The sequence below is a fragment of the Myodes glareolus genome, chromosome 2, assembly GCF_982192425.1.
Source record: "Myodes glareolus chromosome 2, mMyoGla1.1, whole genome shotgun sequence".
NCBI lineage: Eukaryota > Metazoa > Chordata > Mammalia > Rodentia > Cricetidae > Myodes > Myodes glareolus.
This window is the reverse complement of record NC_142027.1, coordinates 64,051,661-64,067,583: the sequence shown is the minus strand read 5'-3', so window position 1 is coordinate 64,067,583 and position 15,923 is coordinate 64,051,661. Positions and strand designations below refer to the sequence as shown.

The following is a 15,923-nucleotide window of genomic DNA, read 5'->3' as shown; positions in this document are numbered from 1 at the left end:
ATCTTCTAATCAAATGGGCTTAAGAAACAAGCTGGTATAGCTATTCTAATATCTAACAAAATAGACTTCAAACTAAAATTAATCAAAAGAAATGAAGGACATTTCATATTCATCACAGGAAAAATCTATCAAGATAAAGTCTCAATTCTGAACATTTACGCCCCAAATAAAAGGCCCACCCATATTTGTAAAAGAAACATTACTAAAGCTTAAATCACACATGAAACCCCACACACTAATAGTGGGAGACTTCAACACACCACTCTCACCACTGGACAGGACTGCCAGACAGAACTTAACAAAAAAAATAAAGGAACTAACAGAAGTTATGACTCAAATGTACACCTATAAACATTCCATCCAAACACAGAATAATATACCTTCTTCTCAGCACCTCATGAAACCTTTTCAAAAATTGACCACATATTCAGTAACAAAGCAAACCTCAACAAATACAAAAGAATGGAATAACCCCTGTATCTTACTGGATCACCATCACTTAAAGTTAGAATTCAACAACAACACTAATTTCAGAAAGCCCACAAACTCATGGAAACTGAACAATGCTCAATAGAATCACCCCAGGGTAAAGGAAAAAATAAAGAAAGAAATTAGAGACTTCCTAGAAATCAATGAAAATGAATACACACATACCCAAACTTATGGGACATTTTGAAAGCAGTGCTAAGAGGAAAGTTCATAGCACTAAGTGCCTACATAAAGAATCTCAAGAAATTTCACACTAGTGATTTGGCAACACACCTGAAAGCTCTAGAACAAAAAGAAGCAAACTCACTCAAGAGGAGTAGACACCATAAAATAATCAAATTGAAGTGACTTTAAAGTAAAAAAAAAATAATCAAATTGAAGACTGAAATCAATAAAATAGAAACAAAGAAAGCAATGCAAAAATCAATGAGAGAAATATTTGGTTCTTTGAGAAAATCAAAAAGATACACAAACCTTTATCTAAACTAACCAAAATGCAAATTAAAAAAATCAGAAATAAAAGGGGACCATAACAACAGACACAGAATAAATCCAAAAAAAATTATCAGGTCATATTTCAAAAACCTGTACTCCTCAAAATAGGAAAATAAAAGGAAATGGACAATTTTCTGGATAGGTACCATATACCAGAATTAAATCAAGAACAGATAAACAATTTAAATAAACTTACAACTCCTAAAGAAATAGAGGCAGTCATCAAAAGTCTCCCAACCAAAAGCAACTCAGGACCAGACGGTTTCAGCACAGAATTCTACCAGAATTTCAAAGAAGAACTAATGCCAATACTTCTCAAATTGTTCCACATAATAGAAACAGAAGGGACAATGCTAAACTCTTTTTCCAAGGTGACTGTTATCCTGATACCCAAATCACACAAAGACATTACTGAGAAAGAGAATTACGAACCAATCTTTTTCAAGAACATTGATGCAAAAATACTCAGTAAAATACTGGCAAAACAAATACAAGAATGCATCAAAAAAAAATCCACCATGATCAAGTGTCTTCATCCTAGAGATGCAGGGATGGTTCAACACACAAAAATTTGTCAATATAATCCACCATGTAAACAAATTTAAAGAAAAATACACACAGGATCATCTCATTACATGAGGAAAACGTCTCTGACAAAATTTAACACCCTTTCAAAAATATAGGTCTTGGAGAGATCAGGGATACAAGGAACATACCTAGACATAAAAAAAACAATACACAAAAAGTCAACAGTCAATATCAAGCTAACTGGAGAGAAACTCAAAATGATTCCACTAAAATCAGGAACAAGACAAAGCTGTCCACTCTCTCCATATCTATTTAATATAGTACTCGAAGTTCTAGCTAGAGCAATAAGACAACAAAAAGAGATCAAAGGGATATGAACTGGAAAGAAAGAAGTCAAATTTTCACTATTTGTAGATGATATGATAGTTTACAGAAGTGACCCCCCGAAAAAAAAATCCACCAGGGAACTCTTACAGCTGATAAACACTTTTAGTAATGTGGCAGATACAAGATTAACTCAAAAAACATCAGTAGTTCTCGTATATACAGATGATAAACAGGCTGAGAAAGAAATCAGAGAAACATCAACCTTCACAATAGCTACAAACAACATAAAATATCCTGGCAACACTCTAACCAAACAAGTGAAAGACCTGTATGACAAGAAAGAAAGAAATTGCAGATGATATCAGAAAATGGAAAGATCTCTCATGCTTGTAGAGGTAGGAACAACATAGTAAAAATGGCAATCTTACCAAAATCAAGCTACAGATTCAATGCAATCCCCATCAAAATCCAAGCACAATTTTTGACAGACCTTAAAAGAACAATACTCAACTTTATATGAAAAAACAAACAAACAAAAACCCAGGATAGCCAAAACGAACCTGCACAATAAAGGAACTTTTGGAGGCTTCACATCCCTGACTTTAAACTCTACTACAAACTATAGTAATTAAAACAACTTGGTATTGACACTAAAACAGACAGGAATCAAATGAAAGAACCTGATATAAATCCATACACCTATGAACACCTGATTTTTGACAAAAAAGCTAAAATTATACAATGAAAAAAAAAGCATATTCAACAAATGGTTCTGGCATAACTAGATGTCGACATGTAGAAGAGTGCAAATAGATCCACATCTATCCCCGTGTACAAAACTCAAGTTCAAATGGATCAAAGATCTCAATATAAAAGCAACCACACTGAACCTCATAGAAGAGAAAGTGGGAAGTAGCTTTGAATGCTGGCACAGGAAACCACTTCCTGAATACACCAGTAACACAGACACTGAGAGTAACAATAAAAAAAATGGAGCCTCCTGAAACTGAGAAGCTTCTGTAAAGCAAAAGACATAGTCAATAAGACAAAAAGACAGCCTACTGAATGGGAAAAGATCTTCCCCATTCCCACATCAGACAGAGGACCAATTTGAGAAATATATAAAGAACTCAAGAAATTGGTCATCAAAAATACCAAATAATCCAATTTAAAAATGGGGTACATATCTAAACAGAGAATTCTCAACAGAAGAATCTCAAATGACTGAAAGACACTTAAAGAGATGTTCAATATCCTTAGGCATCAGGGAAATGCAAATCAAGATGACTCTGAGATACCATATTATAAAGACGGACTATAACGTAGATATAAATATTGTAACTGGAATTCTTGTTTGATACCTGTTTTGTTATATGTAATTTTACTATGTTAAAATTAAAACCTTCCTTTTCATTTAGACAGAAAAGAGGAGGTGTTGTGGGATTCCCCTCTGTATGCTGTGATTACCATTGATTAATAAAGAAACTGCTTTGGGTTTATAGCAGGGCAGAACAGAGCTAGACGGGGAAAACTAAACTGAATGCTGGGAGAAAGAAGGTGGAGTTAGAAAGAAGCCATGTAGACCCGCCAGAGATAGATGCCAGACGGAACCTTGTTGGTAAGTCACAGCCATGTGACAATACACAGATTAATAGAAATGGGTTAAAGTAAGATGTAAGAGCTAGCCAATAAGAAACTAGAGCTAATAGGTAAAGCAGTGATTTAATTAATACAGTTTCTGTGTGATTATTTCAGGGCTGAGCAGTCAGGAACAAACAAGTAGCCTCCTACTACAATCTTACACCTGTCAGAATAGCTAAGATAAAATACACTGATGATAGCTTATGCTAGATAGGATGTGGAATAAGGGGAACACTCCTCCATTGCTGGTGGGAGTGCAAACTTGTACAGCCACTTTGGAAATCAGTATGGCAGTTTCTCAGAAAATTAGAAATCAATCGACCTCAAGAACCAGCAATATCATTTTTGGGCATATACCAAAGGAAACATACTCATACTACAAGGACATTTGCTCAAATATGTTCATAGCAGCATTATTCATAATAGCCAAAACCTGGAAACAATCTAAATGCCCCTCAACTGAAGAATGGATGAAAAAAATGTGGTATATTTACATAATGGCAAACTACTAAGTGGTAAAAAAAAATTATGACATCTTGAAATTTTTAGGCAAACGGATGGAACTAGAAAAATCATCCTGAGTGAGGTAACACAGACACAGAAAGACACAGTATTTACTTACTCATAAGTGGATATAAGACATAAAGCAAAGGATAACCAGCCTACAGTCTACAACCCCAGAGAAGACAGGAAACAAGAAGAACCTGAGCGAGATATAAATGGATCCCCTTGGGAAGAGGAAGTGGACAAAATCTCCTTAGTAAATTAGCAGTATAGAGGGAGGAGGAGGGGGAGAGGGGAGGGGGGAGGAGGACATGAGGAATGGGAAGGAGTTGGGTGAAGGGCAGAGAGGAAGAACAAGGAAAGAGGGAGACATTACGGGATTAGTGAGAAACTAAGCATGGAAAATTCCCAGGAATCCATAAGGATGACCCCAGCTAAGAATCTAAGCAATAGTGGAGAGGGTGCCTGAACTGACCTTTCCCTTTAATCAGATTGATAACTTTCTTAATTGTCATCATAGAACCTTTATCCAGTAACTGTTGGAAGCAGATGCAGAGATTCACAGCTAAGCACTGGGCTGAACTCCTGAAGTCCAGTAATGGAGAGGGAAGAGCAATATTATGAGCAAAGCAGCCAAGACCATGATGGGGATACCCACAGAAACAGCTGACCCAAGCAAGAGAATTCTCACTGGCTCTGGACTGACAGCTGGGGAACCTGCATAAGACCGAACAAGGACCTCTGAATGTGGGTGGTAGTTGTGTGGCTTGGGCAGTTTGTGGGACCACCAGCAGTATTTATCCCTAACGCATGAACTGGCTTCTTGGAGCCCATTCCCTATGGAGGGATACCTTGCTCAGCCTAGATACGGAGGTTGGTGGTGCCTTGGTCCTGCCTTGAGTGATGTGACAGAGTGGATGGGAGGTGGTGTGGGGAGAAGGTGCGGGGAGAAAGATGGGAGGGAGAGGGAACTGGGATTGGTATGGAAAATAAGATTTTTTTAAAAAAATAATTTAAAAAAAGAACTAATGTCTCAATACCTTTCTCTATTTCTCTCCCTGTTTTTTTCATCTCATCTCTAAGTAGTGTTGTGAGATTGTAATAGAATAAGAAACATTAGGTCTCTGTCCCTGGTTTCTGAAATATAACTCTTAAAATGCTTGGACTCTCCAGATGGCTGAGTACCTTCCATGTGTTAATTAGATGGCTGGCGGCCAGAATCCCTGGAGAGTTTTGGGATGGAGACAGGTTGCCAAAAAGACCAAGGCATGGCTAGAGTGCTGAAACTTTCTATTCCACTTCTGACCTGGGAGAGAAAAGTTGATTTGTTCAAATACACACACACACACACACACACACACACGCACGCACGCACGCACGCACGCGCGCGCGCTTTCATTTAAATCTGTCGGTCTGACTCCATCTGCATACTAAGAAAAGAATTTCACAGGTAGAAATCCTGTTATCAGTCATCTTCCCTGTGGCTTTAGAGCATTCCTGAGCATCATTCTCAGGGCTGATGCTCATGTCTTTTGAACCTGCAAAGAAGGAAGGCATGAAGGAGACCCTGGAATGACCAGGAACGTTGACCTAAGAAAGGTCAACTTATCTGCTTGGGGCCTCGGGCACGTGTCTCATCATGCCAAACCCCCTGCTCCTCATGTTCTCTCACCTTCCTCGGGGCAGCAACAGAGGGTAGGACAGCAGGGGCAGCGGATGTAGCAGCAGCAATACTGAGGACAGCACTGGCACCAGCACACACCAATCAGCAGCAGGAGAAGGAGGGCTCCAAGGATGATGAAGATCACTGTCAGCCAATCTACAGTGGAGAGAAGCCGAAAGGGGGCTGAACTAAATCTTCAAAGGGATGCTTCTACACCAACATTCTAGACCAGTGGTTCTCAACCTTCTCAAGGCTGTGACCCTTTAATACCTCATGTGTGGTGGTGACCCTTAACCATAAAACTATTTTGGTTGCTACTTCATAACTGTAATTTTTGCTACTGTTATGAGCCCTAATGTAACTCTTTGTGTTTTCTGATAGTCTTAGCCAACCCCCATGAAAGGGCCTTTTGACCCCAGAGGAGTCATGACCCACATGTTGAGAAACATTGTTCTAGATCTTAGTAAATACAGCCATTGACCTTGAGGTTAAGTTCTGGTGATATACTGGTAAAAGGGTTTAGCTCTAGTAAGACACCGTTAGAGATTCCAAGTTCAACAAAAGTAATACAGACCTGTTTGTTGCTGACTTTGCTACTATTGGTAGGTGTTTTTGCATGGGTTGGGGGGGGTGGCGTATACTAACGCCACCGAGAGGGTGCCAGCAGCACTTACGCAGGACAATGAGCTTCACCTCCTTATCCGGGTCTCCTGAGGTGTCTCCTGGAGCCTCAATGGTGCAATAGTATACTCCATGATCCCACCACATCACTTCATTAATCACAAGGTCTGCTCCTATGTAGGAAGGAAAGGAAAAACACCAGCTATCGGGGCATGGTAGCTGCGGGACCTCAGAATTGTCATTCCTAAGAAGAAATTGTGGTTGATGAGAAAGAGATCTCTGACCTTTCCTCAGACCTTCCTTTGTTCCCAAAGACGAGGATGATGGAAAAACTCGCCATCGAATCCCACTAGGAGTTTATAAGAATCTGGATACATTGTCTCATTTAATTCCCACTACATATGCTTATATGTGGGGGAGGGAGATATTCCCAGTTGTCCCCCACTGATTTGTTCCCTTCTTGCAGGATCGTGGAATTGATGGGTATGCCTACGGCTGCTGTAGTTTAAGGAAAAGTATGTTTGCTCCCTTTAAAAGCGCTGAACTAAAACTGTGATTCTATTAGTACTAAGAGATTAGGACCTGGGTGGCTTGTGTGGAAGTTTAATCAAACACTTTGGGGACGGGGGCTTTAAAAAGCAGAATGAGCCCTGAGGGTTCTATCCTTATGGGTGGATAGGCTGGAGCCATTAAAAAGGGTGAATTTGGCTGGGTGCGGTGGCACACACCTTTAATCCCACTACTTGGGAAGCACAGCCATGTGTATCTCTATGAGTTCCACATGAGTCTGGTGCACTGGTCTAAAAAGCAAGTTCTAGGATAGCCAGAGCTACATAACTAAACCCTGTCTTCTATTGCTGTATAATGGTGCAGCAATAAAATCCTTACCAGACTTCTCGACCTCTATAAACATAAGCCAATGAATTTCCACTGGTTATAATTACCCAGTCTTAAGTCCTCTTTTATAATAGAGTATAAAATAGACTAAGAGCAGAATAGAATAGAGCATAGCATAGCAGCATAAAATAGACTAAGTCAGGGATCACCTAGAATAAAGTCAGGATTTCCCATCCTCTCTTCTAAGTGACTCAATTCAGATTAACGGAATACATGCAGGAGAGTTGCAGGCACTTCTTTAGGATAGCATGTGAAGAGTCTTCCCTTTCTTCTTCATCTCTTCTATGTTGCTCCCTGGGTGCTATAGGCTGGGTACAGTTTGAATGTGTGTCCCGAAGCTTCATGTACAGGAAGCTTAGCCTCAACGTGGCCTTGTTGGAAGGCAGTGGAATCTTTAAGGGATGGAGATCAGAACAGTAAAATCCGTTAAAGATTCCACTGCCTTCCAACAAGGTCACTTGGATGAGCTGTGCTGAGAGAAGATTAAGATCATTCTTACATCTCCCCAGTAGGTTCACAACAGAACGGGTTGTTACAGAAGAACAAGAATGTCCTTTCTGCTCACTGGTCTCCTGTAGCCCCCTGTGGGCTCTCCTTCTTATGAGCACTGCTATAATAATACTGTTTTCATGATGACCCAGTCACATCCCTTCACAAGGCCAAAACAGTGGCACCATCTACTCTTGGACTTACAGCACACCAGAGTGATGAGCTAAATAAACCTCTTTTTCTTTGCAAAGGCACGGGCCTTTCATTTTAGAAACAAATAATGGACCAATATGTCTAGAAAGAAGATGGCAATCTGGGTCAGGACGAATGAACTTGGCCTCCCCCAAAATTTAATGCAATACAGCCACCACCCTAGGTCTGAGCTGTGTGTTTCTGATTTTATACATGAGATCAAAACAAGCTTCCTTTTGCTTACAGTACTAATATCTCTGGTTTCTACTTACTTGCAATCAAATGTAACACCAGCTGAGAAGTGGGTATGATTACTTAGCTATATTTCAGATAAGGAAACTGAAGGTAGAGATGGGGTTAAGGGAGTGGCAAACATACAGAGATAGTGCTCGGCATAGGTTCACACCCACAACTCTGCCTCAGACTGGAACCTTGAAACACTGAGCCCTGGTATTGTCTCCAAATCAATGGCTGTAAAGCTTCACAACCTAAACCCTTCCCCAGTCTAAGAGGAACAAGTAAGTGCTTGAAGGTACAGTTTGGGCAATGACTTTGAATGAGCACAGAAAATATGCCCAGCATTTTCAGAGTATTACCCCAAAAAAGAATCTGTGTTCCTTTGAGTACCTGATGCTCCACCATGGCCTGATTAAGAACAACCAATGGTTAAAATACACTTAAAAATTAAGCAAATTTGACCAACGTTCACTGAAATCCTGTGGCTCAAATTATTAAGTTACAACCTGTAGGAACATTCAAGAGGAGCCAGCCCCTCTGTCCTGGATGGTTTAAAAGTCAATCAGAGCCCCAAAGCAGCACCCCAAAGTGATGTCCTGCCGGCTTATCTCAGACACTGCAGGGATCAGGCCTCAGCATTACCGACTTGCACAGGCAATGATCATATCTGCAATTCTTCATTGTCTGTTTGTCAAGAAATACCTCCTGAGGAACTGAAACAAAAACGTGAGGTCATGCAAGACCGGAGCGAGCCCTGACTTCTCTTTCCTTCTCCTTTACGTCAATCCTTGTGAAGCTTTTTTTCCCTCATGATTTTCTAAACCTACCTCTTTCCCTCCACCCCCAGACCTGGAGGAATAATGAAAGTTCTCATCTGACCCGACTTTCCTCAGAGTCCTAAAGTGTTTCTGAGGAATGCCAGCACGGAGAGGCTATTCAGATATGTCAATATGTTACACGAAGTGTGGCCTTATTTGGCAAATATATTACCCAAGCCGTGACCTTGTTTGGCAGGATCCTCTCGATTGATAGAAACTCAGACGAGAAAGTGTCAGAAAAACAGGATTCTGAGAAGTCAGGATGAGCCTGGAGGTTGAAATAAACCCTGGGGAAATACTGCTTTCCCTTAGGAGTGAGAACAAGATGGCGTATGAGCCAAAAGTGGTCAGGAGGAGAGGTAGTGAGAGGGACTACTCAGAACTAGACACACACAGAAGAGCAGGGTCGTCCTCCAGATTCTCCACGGGGACTTCTCATCCTTCAGAAACACTAAAGGAAACCAGTTAATTAAATACGTGAGACCAGGGGTCAGAGCAGAGCCAATTCTGAGAAAGTAGAGCCAGCCAAATCTCTAAGGACGCACATAGAGACTAAGGCAAATGCAGGTGGTCTCTAGGCTAAGAGTCACAGGCTACCTTGGGAAAATCAGAGGACGCGTGTGAAAAGATCATGCATATTTAAAGATTACAAACTTAGAGGCAAGGTTAAACTGGCCCTTTAAATGGTCATAAAATAGTCACCAATTCTCTCACTGTTTGATTTTATGTGGTTATGTGGAGAAATTCCTTATGACCAATAATTTTAAGAAAAAATTTACCTATATTATTTTTATTTGAGTGTGTGTGTGTGTGTGTGTTTGCTCACGCGTGAATTTAGTTTTGTGCATGTCGGTGCAGTGCTGCAGAGGCCAGAAGAGTGCACTGGACCCCATGGGACTGGAGTTAAAGGTGGCTGTGAGCTGCTTGAAGCCAGAACTGGGATCTGAATTTGGGTTCTCTGGAAGGGCAAAAAGTTCTGTTAAACACAACTCTCCAACCCCACAAATACTTTTTTTAAAAAAATTTAAAAAATTTTTCTTATTAAATTTATGTATATTATTATATTTTTATGTATACAGGTGTGCTTTGCTACATATGTCTGTGCACCACATACATGCCTGGTGCCAAGTAAGCCAAAAGAGGGTATCAGATCCCCTGGAAGTAGAGTTACAGACAGTTGTGAGCAACTATGTAAGTTGCTGGGAATCGAACCTGGGTCCCCTGGAAGAACAGTTAGTTTTCTTAACTGCTGAGTCCTCTCTCTACCCCCAAATAACTTTTTTTTTTAACACAGCATGTAAAGTACACTGAAACAGTCTCTGAGTTCTGTCATTTTAACTTCACAGTAATCCAAGATGACAGGCTAGGTACATGGCTAATTCTTCGTTCATAAAAGCATCCTGACTAGATGACTTCGGTCCATCCCATAGTAACTGTTGGATAGGTGAATCTCAGACATTATGTCATGATTCTCTGTGACACAGACTCTACAGTCAGTCCCCCTTAATAGAAACTGAAGCAAAAACAACCCAAAACGTGAAGGGGCTTGCTCAATTCCATTTTCCAGAGCAGAGCAGGTTGTGGGGGCTGCTTCTTGTACCGGGTGCAAAGAAGGAGCCTGCTTTAGACCCAGCTCCCAGACAATGCATGTGATATTTACTGTAGTTTGGCTCTCTCTCCGATGAGAAAGAAGAGGCAGAGAAAATGGCGAACCCGTTGCCTGCAGCTAGGCTTGTGAGGGGAACCACTGCGGCTCTTACCCAGGCTTGTGTCCAAGCCACTGCTGCTTCCTCTGTCCAGGGACCACAGCAGGCTCAAAGGATCACTTGCCCTCAAGCTCATGTTTTTGGCACAGGCATCAAGAGTGGCCAAGGGGACCTCAGGGACCTGGTTATGAGTGGGCCTGGAGAACGATTTGTAAAAAACATCAAAGAAGCGGATGTGAATCTTGGCCTAAGTCTCAGGAAACAAAAGAATCAATGACACCCTGACCTTTATTTAACCAAGGCTGAGGAACATCCTCTGGTCCACGGACCAAGTTCCAGGGAAACAGCTTCAGATGGTGGAACACATTCTAAGAATCTGGCACTTGCTTCAAGCAGCCCAGTGACCAAGTCAGTCATCAGGCCCCAGAAGATCTTGGGGAATCCCGTGCTGACTCAGCCTGCCAAGCTCATCTCTGCCTCCTCAAGCTCTAGTTCCCCTGCTACCTCCCCCATACTCCCCCACTCACGGTTCTGGATGGTGATCTTGCGCTGCCGGTAATCCACCCCCAGCACCGGCTCACTCTGCCCCCGCCGCTGGGCCACGATGCGAACTTCCCTCTGATTGTCGCTACAGTCATTGGAGGGGTCCTGGCCCAGAGATAAAGCGGCCTGGTATGCTGGGAAGAGAGGACCAAGTCCTTCAGATTCTGCAGGTCTGGAGTAAACTAACAGGAACTCCACTCCCATCAATAAGAGTCCAAACAACCTTAAAAGCCATCATTTCCAAAGCCTGTCTGCACGCCCTGTCTCCTTACAACCCTTGTTTATTTACAAAGTGCCCCCTGGTTTCTGCTCCAATGGGGGTTCAGTCACCAACCTACACAGTGGAGAACTCAAAAGCTGTTAAATCTTCCAGGGGGCCATTGCTTACCATTCTAGTCTCTTCCCTTGTCATTTAGCTCAAGTGTTTAAGAAGAAACTACAAGATGATAATGCAGACTAAATGGGGAGACTCAAAGAACTTTGGAGGCTCTGTCCAGCCCTCCTGTAAGGCCTTAGCCCCAGAGTTAAGGAAGCACACAGCCATACCTTCCTCCCTTTGTTTATCTCCACTTCCTTCCCCACAACAGGGTCTCCCCGGTACTCTCAAACTTCCTAGGGTTCTAATCACCTCAGGCTGCCTGTGGGGCTCCAGGTTTCTCTGGTGCTCGAGGGAAGTTAGAAATGGGCCTCTGGGAAGGAGCTCCTGGCACAACAGGTGACAAGCATGGACGGGTTGTCATTGAGAAGCAGGACTTGGCTGACATGAAGACGCAGCATATCATTGAAGTGATCTGAGATGCCCGAGCTGAACAGGGTGTGTGGAGGCAGGGAGCTCTACCTTACTCAACCTGAGGCAGCAGGCAGGGATCTTCCAAACAATGGCCACTGACTTGAGCTCCCTGCCATGGGCTCAGGACTGGTTTGAATGAGTGCTCAGAAGGAAGGAGCTGTCTGAGCTGTTTAAAATATCTTTAGAACAACATGGGGCAAACAAACTAACATTTGCCCTGGAACAACTTCTTGTGTAACTTGGGCTCAGTTTATCTGAGAAAGGGACGAGATCGTAGTAGCTTCTTCTCATGCTGACAGTTTGTGATCTATTCCTAAACCCTGATGATAGCATATAGATGCCTGGGAACCCTGGACAGAACAAGAATGGGGGTACTCACAGGCAGAGAAGTAGTCGAAGATGGGGTCCTTGCAGAAGGACTTGAAGCGCCATGTCACTACCACGTCCTGGAGCTGAGCAGAGGTGGTGTAGTCACATTTGAGGGTGATGGAGGCAAACAGGGTGACATAGCGTTCTGTGTGCTGAACTGTGACCAGCAAGGACAGGCACCCTGAAGGCAAGAGCAGAAGACAATGCTAAAGGTGACCTACTTCTGTTCCTGAGTAATAAAAGCCATGCAAATGAACAAAAGAAGCACAGCCCCTGCCCACCTCTGCCTGGGAGCTCACATACACAGGCTCCTGCTGAGCAGTAGACAGAAGGACAGGGCCCCACTCTCCACCCGCCACCTTCACCCCAGAGGAAGCAAAGGGGAAAAGATTGACAAAAACTCCCAAAATTCAGTCACACCAACACCCATCCAGCAATAACCACTCCACACCCACAACAATAAAAGAACTATATTGAGATAAGGCTGCAGTTATAGTGTGGTGATCCTGCTACAACCAGTTTCCCCCTGTTTCTTCCTTCTCTTCTAACAGTGGTTTCCATTTGTGGCCAGGCTCAGGTAGCACAGCCTTTAAATCCCAGCACTCAGGATGCAGAGGCAGGAGGATGAGGCCAGCCTGGTCTCAAGAGTGAGGCCCTGTCTTAGAAAAGGAAGTAAGGAGGGAGGGAAGGAGAGAGGGAGGGAGGGGAGGAGGAAGGGAGAGAGGGAAGGAAGAAGGGAGGGAGGGAGAGAGGAAGGGAGGAAAAAGGGAAGAAAGGAAGGAAGGAAGAAAGGAGAGAAAGAAGAAAAGAGAGAGAAAAAATGGTTTCTCATTTCGAACTCCATCCTCTGGCCCCAAAGGTGAGTTGGTCAACCTGCCTTCCCCAGCTGCCTCTCACTTCATGTCCCAGTTCACACAGGCCTCAGTCACTCTGAACTTCATTCCTCAGGACTGGAAAGACTCCCGCCTCTAGATCTTCATAGCTGTGGCACTCCCAGGTTGCATTGTTCTCCGCATTTCCTGTCCCCACTCCACTGTTTTCCTTGGGTTGCCTACTGTCCACTCTGCAGCTCCTTGGAAGTCTTAGAGGCAGTAAGGCTGAACAAAGTAGGTCTCTCCTGAGTTCCTCAAAGCACCCTTCCCTGTGTGCAGAGAGCACCTCCCTGCTTGGATATAGAGGCTCTGAGAAGACGCCTGGATTTGCCCCTCATTCTTCAAATACAAGCCCTGGTTACTATGCCCATCACACAGACCACGGTTGGATAAATGACTAAGGACATAGCAAGCAGTGGACACTGAGCTGCACAGACAAGCAGCATCAACACAGAGCAAATGAAATAGCAAGGGTCACAGAAAATATCAAGAAAGCCTTGATGGAATTAGGAGCCCCCCCTTTTTTTCTTTTGCAAAATTCCTCTTAGAGCTCTGAAACCATCAGGCCTACCTCAAGCTCCACAGGTTTTGATGACGAGCTAGGCAACACAGAAGCACCTGATGAAATGGTGGCATGGTCAGAGAACTATTCACAGACAGCATCTTGGGATGCTCCTATGGGGTCTAGATTGCATAACAAGGAGCTCTTCTTCAGGGGAGACAGGGGGCCAGCATAGAGCAATGGTACTCATGGCTGAGTTTATGTCACTTGGTCTGCAGGGAATGGTCCTGTTCTGGAAGACTCTGAAACTGCTAGGTGGACCTTTGCTAGAGGAAGTGGGTTACTAGTAGGAGGGCCTTAAAGGTGTATAGGCCAGCCTTACTGCATTCCTACTCTCCACTTCTGGACTGGGAACAAAATGTGACCAGCTGCCTCACATGTCTCTCCGTGTCTCCCTATCCTGACGCCCTCTGTCATTCTTAAACTGTGAGCCATTTTCCCCCTAAATATCTTACTAAATATTTAGTCACAGCAAGGACAAAAGTAATGAGTTTTTATTTCTATGTTTTGCCTTTCCCTCCCTAAGCAGACCCAAATTATCCTTGCAGCTTTCCCTATCACAGCTTGGACACAGCTAAAAGAGAAGAGGTTGATGGTGAGTGCCCTCGCCAACACTGCTTCTTTTGTTAATTGATGCGTGTGTTCTCACTGCTGAGACCAAGTGCCCCACAAACGCAGCTTAAGAAAGGCTTTATTTCAGCTCGCAGTTTGCCGGCACAGTTCCCTCATGGCAGGGGACAGTGCTCTCGGGAGACCAGGAAGCAGAGAAAGGTAAATGCTGGTGTTCCCTAGCTTTCACCTTTGTATTCTGTCTGGAACAGCAGCCCACAAAAAGGCACCACCCATGATCAGGGTGGGTCTTTTCTCCTCAGTTAAACCATGCTGGCAGCACCTTCAAAGACACCCCCAGAATACCAACCACCATGCACACTGACTGGGATATATAGAAAAACCATTTTGTTCTAAACAAAACCTTCGCTTCACATGGCACCTTCAGATATTTTCTTTTCAACAATAAACGAGATCCTGGGAGGAGACACGCTGCATGGCTTTACACGCACATAGACACGTGGCTGGCCTGCAGTCACTCTAAGGGGCTCAGGGTCACGATTCTCCCTCTGCTGTGCTCTTGCTGTTCCTCCAGATTCTTCTTTAGTTAGAGGAAGAGGCACCACAATCCCTAACTCATGTGTTCTCTATTTGGCTGAAGAATAATTTGGTCTGAGCAGCTTACTCAAATTCCAGTCAGCTTTTGTGCAAAGATGGAGCACTTGAGAGAGGAGAATGTGATTGCTGAGGGTCAGGAAAGGGAATTTGGTGCTCTGTGAAGTCTGCTGGCTCTAATCCCTCAGAGGTGAGAGAATGGGATCTGGGGTGATGGCCTTGATTACCACATGCATACCTAGCTCCTCTTACATGAATGCCGCTATTATGAGTAAGTCATAGCTGGAGTGACCAAGTCACCTTTACCAACATCAGTACTGGCTTTGCTGAGCCTCTCTGTCATTTCATCCTTCATGTGAATCTTAAGGCTTAAGCCATTTCAACTCTTTGGAGGTTCTGTGTGTTAACTTCATCTGTGCTTCCTCCTGGGGTCTACCAACCCCACAGCACCTTGTATGGATCACACGCCTTCACCTCTGCTCTGCCACACCTGCCTAGGGTTGGTAGTGAGGTACAGAGAAAGGAGGTGCCCAAACACTCTTGGACCTCTGTCTGCTTGCTGCTGGTCTTCAGACTCTACTATGCACCAACTGATGCTTCTAACACCCCGCTCCCTGATAGGAATAAGCTCTGCTTCTTGACGTGGACCAAAGTTCAGCGGTGTAAACCAAGGCCCATGAACCTAGCAGTACAAATCTAATTTATTAAGTGTCCGCGATGCAATCAAACTCAAAACTACAATGCTCTCTAAACAAGTGGACGTCAGGCACTGGACTCTCAGAAGCAGCAGGATTTTTCAGATTGGGAGACAGAAAAAGGAAGTAGCAATTAGCCCATCTCAAATGCAAAATTGTCCCATCTTTTTTTCCCCCTTTAGCTTCTAACCTTTACTCTGTACAACAAACCACACTGGACATTCATGGTAGTCAGTCCATAGAGTTTTTAGGAAGAGACCTGAATGCCAGAAGAATATGGGCAGAAAAGTTCATTCAAATGAGAAATGCCTTGATTATGAA

The 15,923-nt window shown here is 43.4% G+C and overlaps 1 protein-coding gene across 5 annotated transcripts in view; it reads right to left on the bottom strand.

The window, feature by feature from the left end:
- Positions 1-15,923, bottom strand: part of Ildr1 (immunoglobulin like domain containing receptor 1) — a 37,424-nt gene that overhangs the window by 11,941 nt on the left and 9,560 nt on the right. For 3 of the 5 annotated variants that reach the window (XM_085696270.2, XM_085696269.2, XM_048454196.3), the window contains exons 2-5: positions 12,320-12,490; positions 11,135-11,284; positions 6,322-6,441; positions 5,657-5,803 (exon numbers count right to left, since the gene is read on the bottom strand). In XM_085696270.2, coding sequence (XP_085552396.2) covers positions 5,657-5,803; positions 6,322-6,441; positions 11,135-11,284; positions 12,320-12,490 — 588 coding nt within the window. Of the gene's footprint in view, positions 1-5,656; positions 5,804-6,321; positions 6,442-10,661; positions 10,805-11,134; positions 11,285-12,319; positions 12,491-15,923 lie in introns of those variants that run through there. The other 2 variants (XM_048454197.3, XM_085696271.2) reach the window with 2 other exon arrangements.